At 43.3% G+C, this 24,093-nt stretch overlaps 1 protein-coding gene across 4 annotated transcripts in view; it reads right to left on the reverse strand.

Annotated features, from left to right (window-relative positions):
* The window catches only part of UCK2 (uridine-cytidine kinase 2), a 79,320-nt gene that overhangs the window by 24,991 nt on the left and 30,236 nt on the right, over positions 1-24,093 (reverse strand). For 3 of the 4 annotated variants that reach the window (XM_033855643.2, XM_019935473.3, XM_019935472.3), the window contains 2 exons: positions 1,440-1,599; positions 514-610 (listed from right to left, as the gene is read on the reverse strand). In XM_033855643.2, the coding sequence (XP_033711534.1) occupies positions 514-610; positions 1,440-1,599 (257 nt within the window). Of the gene's footprint in view, positions 1-513; positions 611-1,439; positions 1,600-15,254; positions 15,315-24,093 lie in introns of those variants that run through there. The other variant, XM_073804794.1, reaches the window with a different exon arrangement.

The following is a 24,093-nucleotide window of genomic DNA, read 5'->3' on the forward strand; positions in this document are numbered from 1 at the left end:
TGCTATTCTATCAGGAGCATGAGAATCGACAAATGGAAAGGACAGGTTTGACGTGATTGAGAAGCTCTCTGGTGGGTCTAGTCTTTGGTGACCCCAGTGCCCTCACACCTCCCCACACAGCTCGATCCCAAGTAATCCAGGAGAGCAGAAAGAACAGCTTCTTTTCTTCTTCTTCCTGTTTTTCCTCTACCACACCCCCTTGCATTGGTTCCAGGAACAACAGCTTGGGCATGTGGATGAGGACGAATGTGCAGTCCCTCACCTGAGTCCAAATTCACAAATCTATCCCTTCAGAGTTAACAAAGCATGATGATCACGATGGGACTGTTCCAGGAAGCACCTGGATGAATTCCTGACCCCGTGCACCTACAGGTATGCTGACGCCACCGCCCTGTCACTGACAGGCTGCACTGGGCACCAGACACATGGGGGCGGCGTGAAGAAGCCTGGAACTTCTGGGGACCCTCTGGGGAGCAACAGGTAACAATCCCCAGCCCAGAGCAGCTCACTTACCGGGAATGGGAGACAAAGTCATACACAGGAATCTGGACCGTTTTCCCTTCGGTGATTTCTTTGAGTGTCTTGAAGATGAGTTCATTGTCAAAGGCATCTGAAGGAAATCAAACTATTAAGATGTTTCTTAATTGTAAAATGATTTCTCCTATAGTGATGAACAGGGCATCCCTAGAAACCTATTATTTCACATACGTGTATCACACCCTAGAGAAGCATCCCCTCCCCACAAAAAAGCCAGATATCTACCTAAAGCAGAATGCCAATTCCCTGCATCTCAAACCAAAGTGTATAAATGAGTTCTGAAAAGTGGATTCTTTTTTTTTTTTTGGCTTGTCATTCCGTCTCTGGCCTCAGACATCTCTGTCCTCCCTCTAAATCCAGCAGCATATGATAACCTGGAAAGCATACTCACAACTAGGGCACTGCAGCAGGCATCACACCAAGTTTTGACTCTCACAGTTATAAGAACTCCAAACCAGCTGAAGGGGCAGTGTGCTCATCTGGGACTGTCAGGGCCAAAGACATTCAGGCAGCCATCCTGGACCCTCCACCCCACTCTCTGCCAGTCGGTGAGTTTAACACACGAGCCATGTACACGCACGTGCTGGGTGCTGGCGGGAGGGTGTGACACAGGCTGCTGCAGAGCAGGAGGCGGGCGAACCAGCTGTGTGTGCGCTAGCCTGTGTCTGGCCCACCCTGAGGAATAGGCTTCTCCAAGAGTCGCCCTTGTTCAGACACAGATTCGATCAGTATTTAAGGCGCCAAGCACCAGAGGATGCGTTGCAAAGCGCTTCTTTCCTATAAGCCCCACCGCAACCCCGCAAGGTACTTAACAGTCCTCCATTTTATGGATGGGAAACAGAGAGGTTAAGTAACTTCTTCAACCGATCCCCCCCCAACGCCCCTTCAATGCCCCGACTCACCCGGGTGATCAAAATTGAACTGGCCCTTCAAGGCTTTGGCCTTCTGCTCTGAAGTGAGGACACGGTAGAAGCTATCCTGGCTCAGGATGACCACCTGCTTCTGGCGATAATCCACCTCATTCTGTCCCAGGAGCTGCACAATCTTAGCACAAACGGAAGACTGTAAGGAAAGAAGGGAACACCACGGAATAAGGGAGGTCCAGTCACTGAGCTGATGTGTGCGCCCTGAGCAAGGGGGCCTTTGGAAAGAAGAACCCAAAGGCTACCATATCTTGGATGATGCATTAGGGGAAGGGAGGAAACGTCTGCTGAGAAGGAATTCGGGGGCCCCAAAAGTCTCTTCCTCTCTTTCCTTAACACAATTTACTACACTCAGGTATCCACAGTGAAGGCAGGGGAAGGAGGGCCGTAATCTCTAACTCCTCTTCCATAAAGCCTTTCCCAAAGCTACTAATAAAAGGTGACACTATTTTATTCTTCCTGGCTTGCACCCTGGTATAGATACACAAAAAAGACAGCAGAAAGTGGGGAAAGGGCACATTGAGGCTGTGCTGATGGGCCCAAGGGCCTCTGGGTCATGAAGTGCCTGGGCATTTGCTAGACATCTCACAGCCCCTGCACATCTCTTTATGTCAAAGGAATCTCATAGCAGAGAGCCTGGCTGGTTGGCAGTAAGGCCAAGGTCATGGTTTCCATCCTGCTTCTGTTGGTTTCTTTTGCTCTGGTCCAGAGCCGTGGACATCACTGCCCGCATAGTACCCCAGACAGCCTTGTCACAGATGTGTGCCCCCACTTTTAGAGCTGGAGACATAAACATCACCAATACCTGAAACAACCTAGGGGTATCCCAACTAAGAGTAGGGATGCCAGTTCCAGATGAACTCAAACCTACATGCTTTGTATTGTGTTGCTAGTAATACACATATCTGACTCCTTTTCTCTCCAATAACATACGCTCTTTGTAAAAGGAAAAGTATAAAAGCAAGCGCATTCCAAAGAATGAGATAGTGAAAGATTGTATTTACCAAATAACTCTTTTCTTTTTTTTTCATTTGATACAAAGATTAATTGAAAAATAAGAATGTCTACATTACAAAACCTCTAGAAGCTGTAACTCAAGCCCCCTATGGAACTGGTTGACCTAATTACAAGCGATGAAAAAATGAGCAGTTAGAGGTTTCTTGGGCTCAGCCTTAGAAGTCTTACTATTGAACTTATTTTACCAACTGATTTTACAGGGAAAAACCAGGAAACTTTTAAAAGTTCTTATGAAGAATGTATTTGATTTGTCCAAGCATAAGGAAAACTGGTCATTCCTGTTGTACTAGCCAGTGCAAACTAAAACTATTTTGAATTATACTCCAATAAAGTTGTTAAAAAAAAAAAAACTATTTTGCACAATATGCCCTGTTGTACACGTGGTGAAACACACTGCCATATTATAAGGATCTGTGGGGGAAATTTTTTTTTTTTTTTGCGGTACGCGGGCCTCTCACTGTTGTGGCCTCTCCCATTGTGGAGCACAGGCTCCGGACGCGCAGGCTCAGCGGCCATGGCTCACGGGCCTAGCTGCTCCGCGGCATGTGGGATCTTCCCGGACCGGGGCATGAACCCGTGTCCCCTGCATCGGCAGGCAGACTCTCAACCACTGCGCCACCAGGGAAGCCCGGGGAAAAATATTTTGACTCAACTGTTAATTATTAGAAAATTATTTTACTTTTATGACACTTTTGCATATTAACACACAAAAAAGCATTTAAAACTACTTAGGATTTTTGGAACTACAGATGTGCCAAAAGAAAGAAAAAAAAGGAATCACAGGAAGGTATAAAGCTTGCACATGACTTAAACTACATTCAAAAATGAAAATGCTACAACAGAATCAAAGGTTCTATGCAATCAAAACCTCTTTAAGTTTTTAAACATGTATAGGCCCATAATTTCCTTTTCCTAGCTCAAGGCTATGACAGGGCAACTTTTATACCTGCAGCCTTCACTAGTAGATAGAACTCCTTCCAGAAGTCCAAAGAACAAAAGTGAAAAGAGGGATTCATGGAGCCAGATATACATAATCTATCAGGTTATTCAAATAATGGTATTTTTTTATTTGTAGCTAAAACACATTAAATATGTGTTTTTTTAAGAAGAATAGTAATCCCACCACTGCCAGAAAAGCATATAAGGAAGTTACACTACTTAATTTCACAGATAAACCATCATTTCCCTTAACCCAGGCACAACCTAGGACAGAACCTATCCAATGGCCAATAAAATTGGTTAATGAACATACAATAGGTACAATTCTAGAACGTTAGTGCTCATCACCCTCTCTAACAAGAGTAAGGATGGCTGGGGAATTTCCTGGTGGTCCAGTAGTTAGGACTCAGCACTTTCACTGCCGGGGCCTGGGTTCGATCCCTGGTCGGGAAACTAAGATCCTGAAAGCCACGTGGCGTGGCCAAAACAAAGCAAACAAACAAAAAGAGGGTAAAGATGGCTGTTTTGTTGGTCCACAGCTGCTTGTCTCAGCTCTATGTTTTCAAGGACTGAGCTGGTGATCGTTCTTTCCACAAACATACCACCACCACCAACTGCTAACATTTTAACTGATTATTGGTTAGGTGTCAGGCCGTAGGCCAAGTGCTCCGTTACAGCTACCCCCAGAAGTCACAAGTGTTACCCTTCACAGATGTGGACACCAAATTAAAGGACTTGGCTACAGTCATACAATCCTGGTTCCTTTCCTCTTCAACTTAAAAGTAGTCAGGGACTTCCCTCGTGGCGCAGTGGTTAAGAATCCGCCTGCCAATGCAGGGGACACGGGTTTGATCCCTGGTCCGGGAAGATCCCACATGCCGTGGAGCAACTAAGCCCGTGAGCCACAGCTACTGAGCCTGCGCTCTAGAGCCTGAGAGCCACAACTACTGAGCCCGCATGCCACAACTACTGAAGCCCGTGTGCCTAAAGCCCATGCTCTGCAACAAGAAAAGCCACCACGATGAGAAGCCCGCATGCACAATGAAGAGTAGTTCCCACTCGCCACAACTAGAGAAAGCCTACGCGCAACAACAAAGACCCAATGCAGCCCAAAACAAATATAAATAAAATAAATAAATTTATTTTTTTTAAAAAGTAGTCAGAAGTGGGGGGTGGGATAAATTTGGGGTTTACATATATACACTACTACATATAAAATAGACAAATGACAAGGATTTACTGTATAGCACAAGCAACTATATATATTCAATACCTTGTAATACCTATAATGGAAAAGAATCTGAAAAATAGATATAGATATATGTATAAGTGAATCACTTTGCTGCACACCTGGAACTAACACGACACTGTAAGTCAACTATGCTTCAAAAGAAAAAAAAAAAGGTAGTCAGAAGTTCCAAGCCGAAGAAACCCTTTTATCACTCAGGAGATAAACACCACTGCATGAATAAACAAAGAAACACTTGCCTCTAGGTTAATTTAGATTTTTCTAGTATTTTCTTCTTTCTGGAACTTGTTAAAACTGTTAAATCGGGGCGACAGATACTTGGGGAGGGGTTCATTGCCTCTACTGGTGCTTAGGTTTGAATCTTCACACAATCAGAAGGAAGAAGTCCTACAGAGGACGTCTGCAATGAGTGAATGGTTTTTTCCTTACTGAAGGCCCTCCTTTTATGTCTCCTTCACTTTAATTTCCCTTTTCTCTAACCCTACCCTTTTCAAAAGGATGAAATGGAGGTGCAAGGTGTCTTGTTCCCTCAAGAAAGGAAGTAAGTCACTAATGACTAGGGTTTGAGGAGAAGGCAGGCAATCCTGAGCTTGTAGAATGCTAAAAATGGGAGAGAGCGCAATTGCTGTGGTGAGCTAAGACTTATTAAATAATTATAGTCACAAAACCACAAGTACCATATGATCCCACTCAGGAGGTATGTAGAGTAGTCAAACTCATAGAAACAGAAGGTAGAATGGAGGTTGCCAGGGGCTGGGGGAGGCAGGGTAGTGGGGAGCCGTGTTACGGATATAGTTTCAGTGTTACCTGATGAAAAAGTTCTGGAGATTGGGTGTCCAACAATGTGAATATACTTAACACTACTGAAACGTACACTTAAACATGGTTTAAGATGGTAAATTTTATGTTATGTATATTTTACCACAATTAAAAATAATAATTATTATTATAAGAAGAGTTCACATTTAAGGGGCAGTTTCTTGCTATGTGCTGATACTGGGCTCAACATTTTTAAATCATCCCATTTACTTATTACAACCTTGTATGCTGGCCATTATTATTATACCCACTCTACTTACGGTGAAGCCTGAGGTGAAGTGACTTGCCCAAGTCAAGTGGCAGTGGAGCCAGGATTCCAACGCGAGGAGTCCAACCCCAGAGCCCACCCTCCTTCCAGCTGCACCTCCCAGGCAAACTGGTACCACCCGTGGGGCTGGAGGTAAACTCAGTTTTGCATGGTATCTCCACATGTAGCGCGATGTATCCAGAATGTCTTCTGTCCCTGCCACTTCTACTACACTATTTTAAAAGAAGAGGGGGTGGGGGACAGGACACACAGCGACAAGCCAGCTAGGGTTGCTGTCTGAATACAAAGTTAAGATCAATGAGGTTAGCTTTAGAAAAGGAAAAAAAGAAATCATATGGAAGACTCAGGGAAGGTCATTTACAATTTCTTCACTCCTGTGCCATTTTGAAGATATTATCTCAATTCTTTTACAACAAGACACTATTTTATCTTTTTTTTTCCTTAATGAGAAAACTGAAGCTTAGAGATTTCATTCAAGCTGAATGGCTTGCTCAAGGTCATGGAGCCCAATCTCAAGCCACAGATCTTCTAACTGCAAAGGCACAATTCTTCTCACAATTCCAAACTGAAGCAGCTCTGGCATCAGCCCCACTACTCTCTATAAATTTACTCCATTTCCAGAGAGCAGGGAGGGAACTGGTTAGAAACGTAATACTGTTTTGTCCCACTGTATCATTAAAGTCAACTTTCATAGAATTTCATGTGACTCAAGGCAGGCAAGTGATTTGTATATCAAAAAGAAGCTACAAGTGTACACACACACACACACACACACACACACACACACTCAAGGTATTTGGAACCTAAATTTGGATTATGCTCAACGAATCCAGCTGTTTGGAGCCAGAAATTTGGAGGGCCCAGAAAAATCTCTGAAGAAAAATCTGTAGGACTAAATCTCACAAACAACTACAGTGATGGAGAACAACTCACAATGACTTTAAGATTCCTTCCCACATTGTAATTCCGAGAACATGCCAACACTGGACTTCATAATTAGGCCAGTCCACCAGATGTGCTAACCAATTGGCGGACTCCCTTCTCGGGGACACTTCCCATTGCTTTAGGAAGTACAGCAATTCTCTAAATTGATTCTCACATAGGAGGTGGCTCAGACAGCCTAGACACCATCTTAGTGTGCCATTTCTGGTGTGTGTGTGTCTTCCAAGATCTTCCTTAAGATCCTCTTGTCCAATCCCAATACTGCCAAATGAGGAAAACAAACGAAACAAACAGAGCAAATGAGCTCTGGTGGCCTCTTTGTTGGGTGAACCACCAACCACCCCAACACATAACCTGGATGGAGCCCAAGCTGGTCAGCTCAGAGCAACATAGCTCAGCCCCACAGAGGGCTTCAGGCTGGGTGTGTCCCCAGGGGACGGGGTTGGCATCTCTCATGCGCAACCTTACAGAAGAGTACAGGCTGAGGGCTATGCTCCCCGACATGCAAGAATCGCATCAAGCTGTCTGTCCTGCTCAGAGTGAGCTGCTTCATTAGCAGAGGGAGCGCTGCTGAGATGGAGGAAAACCTAGCAACCACACAGCCCGCAGCTTAAAATAGTCAGCCAGCTCCAGGTGAGGCACCTGACTCATCACTCCCTCCCCACCCTTCAGAATGGGTTGTGGGCATCAGTTAACACCTGCCCTGAAGGCACCACCCAGCAGCTAAGAGTGTAAGAAGGCCAGATGCTTAGCCTCCTCAGGCAGGAAGACCCCATCTAACTCCGTCACTCTGGGACTGTGTACAAGTCACCTCGAGAACTCTTAAAAGTAGCTTTCCCTGTCACTATCATCAAGTAAGAAACACACCACTGGAATTTCCCTGGTGGGGCAGAGGTTAAGAATCCGCCTGCCAATGCAGGGGACATGGGTTCAAGCCCTGGGGTCCGGGAAGATGCCACATGCCGTGGAGCAACTAAGCCCGTGCGCCATAACTACTGAGCCTGCGCTCTAGAGCCCACGAGCCACAACTACTGAAGCCTGCGCGCCTAGAGCCCGTGCTCTGTAACGAGAGAAGCCACCGCAATGAGAAGTCTGCACACTGCAACGCAGACCCAACACAGCCCAAAATAAATTAATTAATTTAAAAAAAAAAAAGAGAGAAAGAAAAAAGAAACACACCACTACCTTATATGGTGCTCAGCACGGCCCCCAGACATTACATCACACCTTTGGGGGCTGGGGTTGCTCCCCATGCAGCTCAGAAACTCTAATTTACAAGTATGAGAAAACCAAAGCCCCAGTAATTTGCCCTGAGACAGAAGAGAGCTCAAATCTGCTGACTCAATTCCTGGTCAAGCCAACTATATGGAAGCAATAGGGAGGTGTCACTCAATGCTTCCCCGGGAATATCTCTAAGGCCAACCAGCCTTGGGTCCATAGATGACCCCAGAACCCATGCACTGCTAAACGGGTTCTCCTAGCTACAACTACAACACCACCACCACATACACACACACACACACAAATAAATAAGATCTAAATCAGAAACTCACTAAGTTGTTATGTGATAAAAAGGGTCTTAGACATCAAGAGGTAGCCACAGATCAATCCAATCACTAACAGGCGTTGGTGAGCATAGCTACCTTACAATAACTAAGAGTTCCTGGAACACAGGAACCAGTTATGACTCAGCTCAGCTTTTATTCCCAGGGCCTGGCAGGGCTTGGCACCTGAGGGGCTCACTCAAATGTGGTTAAATGGATGACCACAGGAAATGTCTGCATTGATGGCCCAACAGTTTTCTTTTTCCTTCAGACCTGGAATTTCAAAAATCTAGTTTGCCCTGCTCATCCTTAGCATCAGCCTTGATTCCATCCTAAAGCATATCACATACTCAGGTAGAGACAACTAGCTGTGTACCCAAATCTCAGCCTCCGAGTTTTAGCTGCGCACATGACTACATTTCCCAGCCTCCCTTATAGCCGATGACTGTACTAAGTTCTGACCAATTAGACCAATTGTGAAATGGAAGCTTCTAGAATCTCCTAAAAGAATAAGGGTGCCCTTTTGACTCTCTCCTTTCTGTTGGCTGGAATGAAAACTTGATGGCTGGAGCTCAGGCAGTCACACTGTAGGATTGATATCATGCTAACTAAGGGTAGTGAAGCAGCCAAATAAAGGAGCCACAGACTCAAAGGATCATAGAACTAAGATAGAAATGAGGTAAATCATCTTGTTTAAACCCTGTTGTTTGAAGTTTTCTGTCTCTTTCAACTTAAATAATCCTAACGTCAACACCCACATTACCCAGTATACCTTAGTGTAAATGTCCTGTTGAAAGCTGCAATAATTCTCCTGTCCTGGGCCAAGAGGCTGCCTTATTCATCACAGGCGCCACAAGCATCCCCTCAGCCAAGCAATTTCTTTGAGTTTTAAAAGGTGAGGTGAGGGGGCTTCCCTGGTGGCGCAGTGGTTGAGAGTCCGCCTGCCGATGCAGGGGACACGGGTTCGTGCCCCGGTCCGGGAAGATCCCACGTGCCGCGGAGTGGCTGGGCCCGTGAGCCATGGCCGCTGAGCCTGCGCATCCGGAGTCTGTGCTCCGCAACGGGAGAGGCCAAAACAGTGAGAGGCCCGCGTAATGCAAAAAAAAAAAAAGGTGAGGTGAGGAACATTTTGCCTGGGCCAATGTCCCCAGACCACTGGGTACCTCTGTGCCACCTGCCAGCCTCTCTCTCTGTATTTACCTTGATGTGTCAGAGTGGAGTTAAACATCCTCCCCATCTTTTAGCACATTACTTGTGTTGCAAGCCAAGCACTCCATAGAGGAAGCTGCAGCTGGGAGGGGGAAACCAGATTATAAACAGCACTAGATGAAAACGCCCCACAATGGAAGCTCTCAGTTGTGTGTGTGTGTGTGTGTGTGTGTGTGTGTGTGTGTGTGTGTGTGTGTGTGTGTGTGTGTGTGTGTGTGTGTGTTGTGTTTAAATTGGAGTATAATTGCTTTACGATGTTGTATTAGTTTCTGCTGTACAACGAAATGAATCAGCTATATGTATACATATATCCTCTCCCTCTTGGACCTCCTTCCCCCGCCACATCCCACCCATCTAGGTCATCACAGAGCACAGTTTTAATTCCTGATCCGTGTTGGTACTGCAAAGGTAGTCCAGCGTAGAAAATCCCAGGTATGAGCCTGCAGCTGAGAAAAATTCTAGTTGATCAACAGTCACCAACATAAACATATTCCCAGGACTTTTCAGTGAATTGTCCATCTAAGCTCTATTCCTAGCAAAGACATTTAAAATAATTCACTTCTGGGTTTGTAAAATTACCTAGTTGGCTCTGTTCTCTTTGGAGTCACGAGCCCCTGCAGAGAAACGCCCTCAAAGAACACTCGCTCATGAAATTAAACTTGTTTAGAATCAACCGAGGAATGATGAACAATAGCTAACACACAGACGCCAGGAACTGTTCTAAGGACTTCACATTTACTATGTTATTTACTCCTCAAATCAACTCTGTGAGGTGCGTGGTCTTACTGTGCCCATCTTACATCCAGGAAATGGGGGTACAGAGGTAGATTACGTGACTTGGCCCGAGATCACACAGCGAGAGAGCAGCTGCGCCAGTCTTCACAACCAGGCAGGCTGGCTTCAGGACGCTGGCTCTTAACAACCACACACACTGCCTGCCTTGCCACTGCATCAGAAGGGGACAGAAACCTATTCTCTTCCCGAGAGCCACAGTGACCCTACAACACAGGTGCAGTGTCCACAACAAATAATACAGGAGCTGCCAGGAACAGAACACTCTCAGCACAGCTCTGTAATTTCCTCCCCTTGGGCTCCAAAGCACAGGCTTGCTGGACTTCCTTAGAAGTTAGTTTTCCTGAGAAATATTTTACTAGGAAAAGAGCAACACAAGTCACTTCTGATCCCCCTACTTTGCTGTATACTTGAAACTAATACAACACTGTAAAATAACTATACTTCAGTTAAAAAACGGGGGGGGGGGGAACCCATGCTCCTTATGTGAAGCCGAGTTCCAGTCTCAGCCACAGCCTGGTTAACACCTGCCACCAAACTCAGGCAAAACATCAAGCAAGATAGGACTGTGCTTGTGCTCAAGGGGTGATGCGGGCCTCACCACCGGGTTACAATTATTCAGTATAAAAACAGTGATTGATTTCAGCCCCCTCTTGCTGATTCTGAGCCTGAATATGGAATCGGTGGACACTTCTTTGTACTCCCCACAGGACAAACACAAAAGGCACCACCACCGCTCTCCTCACTCCTAAAAAAATGGAATGCATCTAGGCTTATTGCTAGCTTTGATGAATGTGCTCCTTATGAAGCCCACTGCAAGAGGCAGAAGCAAGAGGAGGCATGCCAGAGGGTCAATTCTCACTGCCTCGTGGGTGCAAGTGAGGCTGGATCTCTTTTCTTCCCCTTTTACTTGAGAGGCAGGAGGCAAGCTGAGATGGTAAGACTCAGCCAACCGAGCCCCCTCTCCGAGGAAAAGATGAGCACGTCTTTGGACAAGCGGTGCCAAAACCCACCCACTTCGTACAGTTTGGCTTACGAAGCAAGGATAATATGCCTATTACAGAAATTATGGCCCAGGACTTGAAGTCCCTCTGGAGAGAGGCACAAAAAGGAAAGCTGACTCCCCCCTGTTTTTAAAAAATGAATGGATAAAAAGGAGAGCACAATGTGCGGTTGGATCCTTGGCTAAATCTTTGCAAACTGAAGGCCACACATGGGTAACCGTTTAACGTGGACTTAACAGCACAAGACTGCTTTGTTGTACAAAGCATATTTGAGTTAACTCTTCCTTTCCAGTAATCCTTATCCAAATTGTGGAAAACCAGAAGTTAGCCTATCTGGCGGTCAAAAGATTTTTTTTTTTTTTAAATTTTCTCTTCAGGGTTCCTCTAGCACCTGCGTCTAACTGCAGCACAGCAGGGAGAGGAAACCGAAAGCGTGTGCCACGCACCCACTTCCCCGTCCTTTTGGAAAGTCTCTTTCACTGTCCTTGAAAACCCAACTTCCCATTTATTCCTCATAGCATCTGAAGAAAGGGGTTCAAATCCTCTGTTAAGAGATTCAATTGCCTCAAGTTATCCCTTCCAGATTTTGATGGATTCGTCATTCATCAACTACCTCCTTGGCCCCCCAAACTCCTCTGGAATCCAAACATAAATAAATAAAAGAATTCCCAAAGCTACACACCATGTTACTCTATAAAGTATGGTGAGTTTACCACAATGTAAATCATCATAAATCATCAGGGCTAATCTACTGTTGGCAGATAAGAGGCACTAAAGCACGTATCCTTTGCAGAGAATGATCTTCTTTTATTAATTTGTGAAACTGAAGCAACTATCAGTAGACACAGGCCAAACTTTTGTTTTAGACTCACACAAATAACTCCACCTGCTTGACAGAGGAAGGACAGTCTTTTCCAGAAATGGTGCTGGACCAACTGGACATTCATTGGCAAAAAAAATGAACCTTGACCTAAACCTCATACCTTATATACAAATTAACTCAAAATGGATAACGGGCTTATGGAAAACAGAAAACTTATGAGGGGTAATTCCCTGATGGTACAGTGGTTAAGACTTGGCGCTTTCACGGCCAGGGCCCGGATTCCATCTCTGGTGGGGGCACTAAGATCCTGCAAGCCAGGTGGCGCGGCCAAAAAGAAAAGAAAGTCTTCAGAATCTAGTGCTTGGCAAAGATTTCTTAGACTTGACACCATAAGCATGACCCATAAAAGGGAAAGCCGATAAACTGAATTTTGTCAAAAGTAAACCTTGCTCTGTGAAACCTCTCTGAAGAGGATGAAAAGACAAGCTACAGACTGGGAGAAAATGTCAAACGAAGTATCTTATATAAAAAATTCTCAAAATTCAACAGTAAAATACAAACACTCCTACTAGCACATAGGCAAAAGACGTGAAGGAGCATTTCACCCAAGAGGGTATAGAGATGGCAAATACGCACATGAAAAGATGATCAATATCATTTAGCCGTTAGGGAAATGTAAATTTAAACCAGGATGACATTTCACTACATACCTACAGCACAGCTAAAATAAAAAATAGTGACCACACCAAATGTTGGTGACGGGAAGGAAAGCTATCACTCATACACTGCTGGGAGACATGTAAATGGCTCACATCCTCAGGAAAACAATTCGGCACTTTCAAAACTAAACACGCAACTACGATATGATCCTGCAATTGTACTCCTTCCTGGGCATTTATATAGCCCAGAGAAATGAAAACATGTTCACACAGAGGCTTGTACCCATACGTTCACAGAAGCTTTAGTCATAACAGGCAAAAACTGGAAATCACCCAGAAGTTCTCCAGTGGGTGAATGCTTAAACAAACTGGTGACACACACCATGGAGCACCAGTGCGCAATGAAAAGGAATGAACTCCTAACCTACCTGCAGGAATCTCCAGAGAGTTATGCTAAAGGCGCGGGGTGGGGGTGGGGGGTAATGTATGATTCCATTTATGTAACCTAGCAATGACAAAATGATGGAAATGCAGAAGAGGTTGACAGAGATGAGGGACGATGGGGGATCGCGGTGGTGGAAGAAGGCAGGGATGGCTAATAAAGGGCAACATGAAGGAGGGATCCTGTGGTGATGAAGTGTTCTATATCTTCACTTTATTGAGGCCAGTGCCCTGTAAGATATTACCACTGGGGAAACTGAGTAAAGGGTACATGGGATCTCTCTGCTTTATTTCTTACAACTGTATGTGAATCTACAATTATCTCCCAAAAAAGTTTATCTGAAAAAAAGATCAATGACCATCCGTCTTTTGTGATTCAACTTGTCGTGGGTTGAATTGTGGCCCCCCAAAAAGATATGACCATGTCCTAAACTCTGGAACCTCAGAATGTGACCTTATTTGGCATTAAGGTCTTTGCAAATGTTACTAAGGTTGAGGATCTCGAGATGAGACCATCCTTGCAATGGATGGGCCCTAAACCCAATGACAAGTGTCCTTGTAGGAAACAGAAAAGGAGGAAACACAGAGACATGAGGGAACACCACGTGAAGATGAAGGCAGAGATTGGAGTGATGTATCTATAAGCCAAGGAACTTCACCAGAAGCTAGGAGAGGAGCACAGAACAGATTCTCCTTCAGAGCCTTCGGAAGAAACCAATGCCGCCGAACATCTATAGTTTGGACTTCTTGCCTCCAGAAATGTAAGAGGATAAATTTCTGTTGTTTTAAGCCACGAAGTTTGTGATAATTTGTTACTGCAGCCCTAGAAAGCTAATACACCTGTCATTTTTCAATGGCTGGGTTCAATTTCTCTCTTTTTTTAAATCACAGAGAATATGAGCACGTTCTTCAACTTCTATTAATGTCTACTCTTGGACACAATTTTTTTTTCTTCTTCCAGAGGATATATGCCATAGGATATGTATCATTTCATTCTATAATCTTTTCCTGCAGAACTTTTCCTGATGTCTTCCGTTTGCTCTAAGTGTAGACTATTACTAGCTGGCATATAGGACTGTCTACTTCATCAAATATCCTGGTTAATAATTATCATACAAGCTAAACAGACTCAACCAATTTTTAAAGATCTCAACTACACTTAAAAGAAACTAGACTGAGCACTAGGCTAAATCTACTGTTTCCTTGGTAACTAAGAAGTTGCTTTTAGATCCAGCAAGGTGCTTCAGGGTCTTCAAAATGAGTACCAATTATTAGGCTGCAGATGTGTAAAAAGTGCCATTTTGTATCGTGATAGAAATGCCCTAAGCTTCTGAGCAAGATAGATTAAAAAAAAAAAAAAAAAAGAGGCCGAGATGGACAAAAACTACCCACTTACCACAAAGTCTAAAAGGTGAAAAATGGGTCCTTTTGAATCAGGCTGGGCACACGGGACCTGGCTTGATTCCTGACTTTACCGCACCCACACCAGTTATCAGACAACTCAACCTCTCAGACCATTAACTGTCCTTGTTGCAAATGGTAGGAATGACAGCCATTCCACAAATGGGCTCTAAGTGTTAACAGGTCAATATATATAAGACAGTGGCTAACACAAAATACATGCTCAATAAAAATTATTCTTGTCTCTAAAACCCCTTAAATTTTCATTTATACAAATATTTCCTGGAAAGTCTACTGGGAAACTTTTTATTTTGTAACTCAGTTGAAGACTTCATCCTGATTCATGCCCATTTGTTTTATTTTCTTCACATCTATGAAACCGTACAGGACTACGTTCTCTCTCTAGCTCAGAATTCTGTCATTTGTCCCCGCTTCATTGTTAAACCTTGGTGATCTAAAACCTGAGCTGAAATTCTAGGTTGTTGTTGGGTTTTGGGGGGTGTTTTTGGTTTTTCTGGGGTTTTTTTAAGTTTTTATCTTGGTTTTTCTACTTACTTATCTCTATTACCCTTTTCAAGGCAGTTAGCTTTTTAAGAGGCAGTATCTGAAACATGGTACAAAATCTAAAAGGTATGAAACAGCACAAAGTGTAAAGTCTGCCTTCTTCCCACCCCACATCCCAACCACCTTTCTGACTTTCTTGCAGGTGCTGTTTTCGGTTTTCATGTACATCATTTGAGAGGCGGTCACTGCATATAAAAAACAGAAGCGTGTACAAACTTTTCAAACAAACACTAACACAATGCTGTACCTTCGTTCACTCATATATTTTGAAGATTTTCTCATCAGCACATTTAAGACCTCTTCCTTTACAAGTGCATACATTCCATTGTATGAATGGAACCACAGCTAGTCTTCCACTGATAAACATTTTAATCGTGCCCAACTTTTTCTAAAACAAGCATCATGTATGGGCAAATGTATACACCTGTCAGATAAATTTCTAGTAGTAGATCTGCTAGGGCAAAGAATCTCTATTTTTTAAAATTTCCATACATAAGCCCAGATATCCCCCAGCATCAGTGATTTACATACATCGATTTCCGCATACTCTTAGTATCTAACTTAATGCTATCTACCTATTTAATTTACGTTTCTATTTTAAGTGAGGCTAAACATCGTTTATATGCCTAAAAACCTTTGTTTTTCTTTTTCTGAAACCAGTCTGTTGATATCCTATCCTCACTTCTCTGTTGAGTTACTGATCTTTTCTTTATTGAAAAGCTCTTGATATCCATTAAGAAAACTGAGCATTTCTCATTTGTATTACAAATATCCTTTCCAGTGAACTGTCTTTTACCCTTAAAAAAGGGATGTTTCCTGAAGAAAAATTTTATTTGTGTAGTTAAATTGATTAACTTCGTAATGCTTTTATCATGTTATATATATATATATTTTTTTAAAGTCTTACCCTAACCATAGATTGTCCTCTTGCCCTTGCTTTTATTTATTTATTTTTATTTATTTATTTTTTTGCGGTACGCAGGCCTCTCACTGTTGCGGCCTCTCCCGTTGCGGAGCACAGGCTCCGGACACGCAGGCTCAGCGGCCATGGCTCATGGGCCCAGCCGCTCTGCGGCACGTGGGATCTTCCCGGACCGGGGCACGAACCCGCGTCCCCTGCATCGGCAGGCGGACTCTCAACCACTGCGCCACCAGGGAAGCCCTATCATGTTATATTTTAAAAAGACTTCCTCATGCAGAAATTTATAATCAATTCCCCCAAGTTTTCTTCTTCTTAGGGACCCTGTCTTGGCCTTCAACTCCCAAGATCCCAACCAGATCACAGGAGGACCACAAGAGGGCCCCAATCCAGAGGCTCTCTGAACCCTGAACCTACAGGCCAGACACCCAGGGAGCACTGAGGGCAAAAAACTGAAAGGAAATGAGATCTAAAGGAGTGGGTTGTAAGGAACTTCCTGTGCACATGCAAAGAGTTACAGAAAAACCTGCAGCTGTGTCCCCCTGGAATTCATCCGGAAAGAGACACAGGATCTGCTTTCAACCCTCTGGTCCACAGTTGCACACATGTTGAGATCAGGCTTGTGTTGTGGCACCACTTTTAGGGGAGAAATCTGCAGCAGGTTTAGAGTCCATCACAGATGAAGGCCATGTGCAAAGTTATCGTTCTTTCAAACAAGGTAATATCTTCCCACCAACACAAAACCCTGTTTCTTCTCTACCATGACAAACAGCTAAAGTAAGCACACACATCCCCACTGAAAAACCCCCCACAAACTAAAGACTAACGAGGAATTCCTATAATTCCTATAATTCCTATTCCAAACAAGCCTCCTATAAAGAATACATATATAACTAAAGATAACAGATTAAGAAGCACATTATATACCATGTGTTTCTCATCTTACCTGGATAATGTCCTTCTCTTTCCCCCCTTCTCACTTGAAATGGCTCCTGCAGATTCCCAGACGTGTGTTGTGGGAATTCCCAGACTTGTGTTGCACAGGAAGTACCCACAGGGAAGCTTCCTGCAGTGTGCTGTCTCTCCATAATGCAGTGAGAGGCTTGAATCTCTTCCTCCTATATCATCCAAACAGAACCCTCTTGCCAGAGACTGTGGCTCAATAACTCCTGTGAGTTGCTTGCAGCTAAGCGTCTTCTTTCATATATTAAAGTTGTCTTTCAACATATTGTATTAGGAAAACTGAATATCCACAGGAAGGAAGGAAGAGGGAGGGAGGGAGGGAGGGAGGAAGGAAGGAAGGAAGGAAGGAAGAGTGAGGGAAGGAGGGAGGGAAGGGAAAAAAGAACTGGAACCGTACCTTATACAGTATACAAAAACTAACTCTAAATGGACCAAAGGCCTAAACGCAAGATTTGAAACCACAAAACTCTTAGAAGAAAACACAGGAGGAAAGCATCATGATGTTGGATTTGACAATGACTTTTGTTTGGATATGAAACCAAAGGCACAGGCAACAAGAGAAAAAAATAAGATGGACTTCATCAAAAGTAAAACCTTTTGACCATCAGAGGACACTACCAACAGAGTAAAAAAGCAACCTAAGGAATGGGAGAAAATATTTGCAAATCACGTATCTGATAAGGGATTGGTACCCACAATACACAAAGAACTCTTACAACAACAACAAAAAAAAAACGGATTAAAAACTGATCAAGACTTGAACAGACACTTCTCCTAAGAATATATGAGTGGCCGATAAGCACATGAAAAGATGTTCAACATCAGTAATCATCAGGGAAACGAAAACCAATACCACAGTGAGATTCCTCTTCACATCCATTAGGATGGCTATTAGCAGAAGAAAATAACAAGTGATGGCAAGGATGTAGAGAAACTGGAACCCTGTGCACTGCTGGTGGGACTGTAAAATGGTGCAACCACTGTGGAAGACAGTACAGTGATTCCTCAAAACACTAAAGATAGAATTACCATAAGCTCCAACAATTCCAGTTCTAGATACATACCCAAAAGAACTAAAAGCAAGGAACAGATATTTGTACACCCATGTTCAAAGCAGCATTATTCACAATAGCCAAAGATGGAAGCAACCCAAGTGTCTATTGATGTAGGAATGGATAAACAAAATGTGGTTTACAACATGAAAAATACAAATGAAAAATACAATGGAATATCTGTTCACCCTTAAAAAGGAAGCAAATTGTGACACACGCTACAACATGGATGAAACTTAATTCCTGGAAGAATTAAGCCAAATGAAATAAGCCAATCACAAAAGGATAAATACTGTATGATTTGCTTATGAGGTACCTAGAATAATCAAATTCACAGAAAGTAGAATGGTGGTTTCCAGGGGCTGCGGGGAGAGGGAAATGAGGAGTCATTGTTTAACAAATACAGAGTTTTAAGTTGGAGAAGACGGAAAATTTCTGGAAATGAATGATGGTAAATACATTCACAACAATTTAATGCCACAGAACTGTACACTTTAAAATGGTTCAAATGGTAAATTTTATGTTATGTATATTATGCCACAATAAAAACGTATCTATTATTTATATTACTAACCTTGTATCACCAAAGGACGGGCAAGGGTCTGATCTCATTCATCTTTGTACACCTATCCCAGTGCCAAGCCCTCGATAAAAGATTATTGAGCCAAAGTCACATTTCTCATGTAGAGTCTAAAACCAAGATGCCTTCCAGCTTCAGGTTCAGAGTACTGAAAAGCAGCCCCTGAAGCCATGATTTGTGGGGAGGGGCGAGACACACACCATGTCTTATAACCCTTTTCTCAGTTATAGAAATCAATTCTCTCATTAACAAAAACTTAACCAAAAAAATTTAAAAGTCAATAGTTTGCATTACTAGTTACCAACTTCAAGCCAAGCTCTTAAAAGGTGCTTGCTTCCTGGTATATGCCAAAAACACAGCATATACTCTAATCTCCCAGAGTTAACGTCCTCTTCCAAGAAGACTTAAAAGATTGCTCCTTGAAAGTATCTTTGCTCCCCCCTCATCCTCCTTTTCTTCCTCTCCCTACTCCCCACACTGGCCAACCACTCAGTTTTCTATAGCCCTTCTTCCATTCCCAGCCACACACCAACTAACTACTAAGAAGAAAGCCCAGGTTAGTGAAAAGAAAATTAGATCAGGCTTGGTCTCACACCTACACGGAAGCAAGAATCCTGACGTGAGTCCTGCCATCACTGGTGGAAGTCAAGTCTGATGACACGCGTGTTCTGTGTTTAGTTATCACGGCTGTGGTCACCCTAGTTAACCACCCCCTGGCTTTTCCAAGCTCTCTCATGGGGTCCTCGGCTATGATGGGAGGTCTGCTCCTTTCAGATCACCTCTACTGTCTTCTCATGGTGGACACTCTGAAATGGAATGAACAGTCAGTGGCTCGCTTTTTCGTGTACGAGAGAGGGTTTAAAAAAAAAGAAGACAATCTAGTGTGTACATGTCAATCCCAAACTCCCAATCTATCCCTCCCCCTGCCATAACCTTAAGTTCTTTCTCTAAGTCTGTGAGTCTGTTTCTGTTTTGCAAATAAGTTCATTTTTATCATTTTTTTTAGATTCCACATACAGCCGTATCATGATATTTGTCTTTTGTCTGTCTGGCTTGACTTCACTTAGTATGATAATCCTGCTACATTTAAAATAGGTAACCAACAAGGACCTACTGTATAGCACAGGGAACTCTGCTCAATATTCTCTAACAACCTAAATGGGAAAAGAATTCGAGAAAGAATAGATACATTGTATATTAAATAAATAAATAGATAAAGGCAATATAATATCGGTCTCTCTTTTTACATGAAAAAATAAGGAATATATAAATAGGGCTGAGTTTTCGAGAAGGAACTCACCCCGCCCCACCCCCAAAAGAAGCAAGAGCAAAAAATGCTAGTTACAACCGGTTTTCTCGGTTTTTTTTCTTCTACGGCTCGCGCTGCTGCGCTCACCATGCCTCCGGCAGGGGGCGGGGGAGACCCTTACTGCACTGCCGCCCCGGCGGCGACACACTGCATCTGGGGCCCAGCTGTCCTGGGAAACTACTCACAATGCTGCCAATGGCATGCACCGAGGATTTTGTTCCCGGCTTGGCAAGAGCAGGAAAAACGTTCATCCTTTTAACCTATAATTAGACTTCTAGGAATTTATTGTAAGGAAATAATTAAAAAGGAACAAAAAATTTATGAAGATGTTCATCAATGCAAAAAAGTTAATGACAACCTACTTAGTCAACAATGAGGGGAGTGGGTTTGTTAAGTAAATTCTTGTATGTTGCGCATAAAATATAACACAGGTACCAGGCCATGTTTGCAAAACAATTTGGGTAATATGGGAAAATGCTCGGGATATATTAAGTTTTCAAAAGCTATGTTTTTCTCAGTTTTGTCCGAAAACAAAATAAGGTCCATGGATGTATATATATTACAGTTCAGAAAGAAATTTCATAGTTTTAACAATGGTTAGGTCTGGGTGAATCAAGTAAATCATTTTTCTTCCTCCTTACACTATTTTGCTTATTTTTTCACACCAAATGATAACGTTCAAACAGAAAGAGGTCCAATCCAAAACCCCATACACAACATGCTGATACTCAGAAAAATAATAAAAATGACATTTGTTTCTGAAATATTATTTTTAAAAAATCAGTCTATTTATTTTAAAAAGACTGCTAAGAGGAAAAGCTGTGCACCCTGGTAAGGTTTACAACCCATTATCATTAGAACAGGTAGAGATGGAAAAAATTCTGTGGTTTCCTATTCTCATTTGGCACCCTGAGTCTGACCATTACAAAGGAACAAAGAATGCACAAAAACAGGTGGCAGATCCAGGACCCTGATATGAAGGGTCACTTACCTAGCTGTTGGAAAAATAAGGGGGGAACTATTAAAAGATAAATGACATGACTTTTTATAATACATGTAAGGTGATTGCCGTATTTCACAAATACATAATGTAATTGATATATACCATATGTGCTTTCTATAGACATTGCAGACAACTTAATTCTTTATTACAGACAAACCAGTTTGCAAACCAGCAATTAGGATGCACTAGATCATCTCTATGACTCCACTACTAATATTCTGAATTTCTAAACACCCTGTTGGAAGTTATTCAGGCTCAACCATACTACAGGCAAGTCCAAAACTCATTTCGAGCATGCTTTTTTAGCATCTGGTTCCAGTGACTCCCCTTTAACCCACAGAAGGTCCTGACTTGAAAAGAATGTTTCCTTCTTTACAAAATACCCTACAAGCAGTCCCCAACTTACAAACACACTGCCACCCAAAAGTTCACTGGCTGTGCAAAAATGGAACACATTTTTCCACATAAATGAGTGAGGATTAGGTTCCCAGCATAGCTTCTAATGTCATTTAACCCATACCGACGAACAGTCTACAAAACAAGAGAAAGCAATACTGCTGCATTTCTAAAATTTAAGTAGAGAAGAACACCAGTACAATTGAGTAAATGCTGGTGCTTGAGGACACAGACCTATGCTTCTTAAGCTTAATTTCTTCATGCTACTCACAGAAAATGGCCAGCATGGCTGGTTCTTCAACACATAACCTGTCCACCATCTCTCCGGAGGTCTCTACTCCAAACCTCTTGGCCTCACTAGTTTTCTGTGTGTCTCCAGAGACGAGCCCTCAAGTGCATAAACCCCCCTTAGGGTCAACATGCAAAGCACATCTTTAGCACAGCTGGGAACCAGGCAGAGGAGAAGGCAGCAGCCTCTAAATGGAGGTCGCAATAGCTGTGCATCTGTTGTCTTGGGGCCCAAAGGCTCACACATAATTACATGTTTCCTAAGTTCCAGATCTGGCTGGGGGCAGTTGAGAACCAGACAGTAAAATTATCACTAAGTAGCCAAATGCCTAGCAAGGTCCCTGATTTAGATAAATCTCTACTTTTTCTACACAGGGAGATCCTCAATTATAGGTTCCTCTTTATTTTTGCCCACAAATCTAAGAAGCTTCCCTTCCAGATTTCCAGTCAAAGGGACAGAAATTAACAGTAATTGTTGAGTGCCTCTGTGTGGCACTATTTTATTCTCATTTAAGGGTCTAAGTGTCTTGTCAAGGCCACTCAGCAATGACATCGGAACTGTGACCTGAAACTAGACCCCACCTGGTGGATCTGAAGTCCCTGGAAGCAGTCAATGCCAGGAGTCGGTAGCCAGCAACAGGCTGAGTGCACTATTATGGTAAGAAAAAGAAAAAAAAAAAGCCGACACAAGTCTCAGACTGCAGCAGCTCCATTTCCCCCTGCGGAAACAAGGGGGCGCTTGGGATGTTTTTCGATCACTTCTCCCTAAAATTAAGTTTTCCCAAGTGTTGGTACTTAAACGGGGCTCTCTGAAATGTGCCACCCTCGAGGTTCCGGGGGCGGGTTGGGGTTTTTTACTCCCCAGCACCTCACGCTTCCAGGCATCTCAGGTTGCCATTCCCTGAGCAGCAGAGATGTGGCCAGACTACCACCCTACGGATGCTTTCTGATGCGGATGCGGCCCTGTCCTGGCCCTGGCTGCCTTAGCAAGGGCAACCTCACGCTTCCCTGAGCGTTTTTGAAGCAGCAGGAAGAGACACTTCAGAGCACAGGTGACAGGATTAGCTTCCGAGAATAGTACCATCTGAGACCACTCAAAAGGAAGGGAAAATCAAAAATGAGACTGTGCGTAGGCATAAAGAGACTGATGAGAGCACATACCTGGGGACTTGAATGTTTTCAGTCAAGTATTTAGTAAGGATTTCTACCAAGGCTCATAAGAGGACCGATGGCTTTCTTTTCAATAAGCAAGGACTTCCAAGTGGGAATCATTAAAGAGTAATAAAAAATGATGAGGGTCTCCTATCAGAACTCCTCTCTCCCGAGGGTCACCCAATAATTATCAATCGGTTTACTGAAAATGATAATATAATTTACTGAAATTTAAAAGTGGCTTCATGAAATTGGCTTATATTCCCCTGAAGGCAGAAGAGCACAGTGAAGACAAAACAGGCTTGTGTTACACAGATCTGTGCTTGAATCGGATGTGGATGGGTGACCTTTGATTCATCTCCTTTAGCCTCAGTTTCTTCAACCACAAGATGGCCAGGTAGGGGACACCTATCTTATAGGAATGCACAAGCATTCAATAAACCAGAGCTAATTCGTTTTACTGGTGCTAAGACACAAATTATAGTTGACAAGTTGCTTTCTTTTCTTTTTCAAAACAAAAAGCAGTTTCAAGCACTTACTTATGCCTGGTAAAGTATGGGGCATTTATGGAAAATCGTGTAGACTTAATCCCTGCTCTCTTGGACTTTATCATCACAATCCCAAGGATACTAACAAACAAGGGATATTAGATTAGATATTCGATAAGATGAAGAATTTACTCTGTATAAACATCACGCATAATTGCAGGGATGTGAGCTAGAGTCCTGTGGTCATAGTACTCTCTCTTTTTAACAATAGTGAAAAGACTTCAACAGAGAAAAAGGCAGCTCAATGATGGTGGTGTTGCAGCCTTAGCAACGACTTCAAGGAAGGAGGGGGACAAAGGTGGGGGAAAAGAAGTGGATCCTGGACTTCCTTGGTGGCGCAGTGGTTAAGAATCCGCTTGCCAATGCAGGGGACACGGGTTCGAGCCCTGGTCCGAGAAAATCTCACATGCCGCAAAGCAACCAGGCCGATGCGCCAGAACTACTGAGCCTGCGCTCTAGAGCCCGTGAGCCACGACTACTGAGCCTGTGCTCTAGAGCCCCCGAGCCACAACTACTGAGCCCATGTGCCACAACTACTGAAGCCCATGCGCCTACAGCCCGCGCACCGCAACGAAGAGTAGCCCCTGCTAGCCACAACTAGAGAAAGCCCGTGCACAGCCACAAAGACCAACACAGCCAAAAATTAATTAATTAAAAAAAAAAACAGTTTAGAAAAGAAGAAGTGGATCCTGAAAGGCAGGTGGTTAACACTGAAAACAGCAGCACACCAGGCATGCTTGGAGTTAAGGTAC

The sequence above is a fragment of the Tursiops truncatus genome, chromosome 1 (assembly GCF_011762595.2).
Source record: "Tursiops truncatus isolate mTurTru1 chromosome 1, mTurTru1.mat.Y, whole genome shotgun sequence".
NCBI classification, from domain to species: domain Eukaryota; kingdom Metazoa; phylum Chordata; class Mammalia; order Artiodactyla; family Delphinidae; genus Tursiops; species Tursiops truncatus.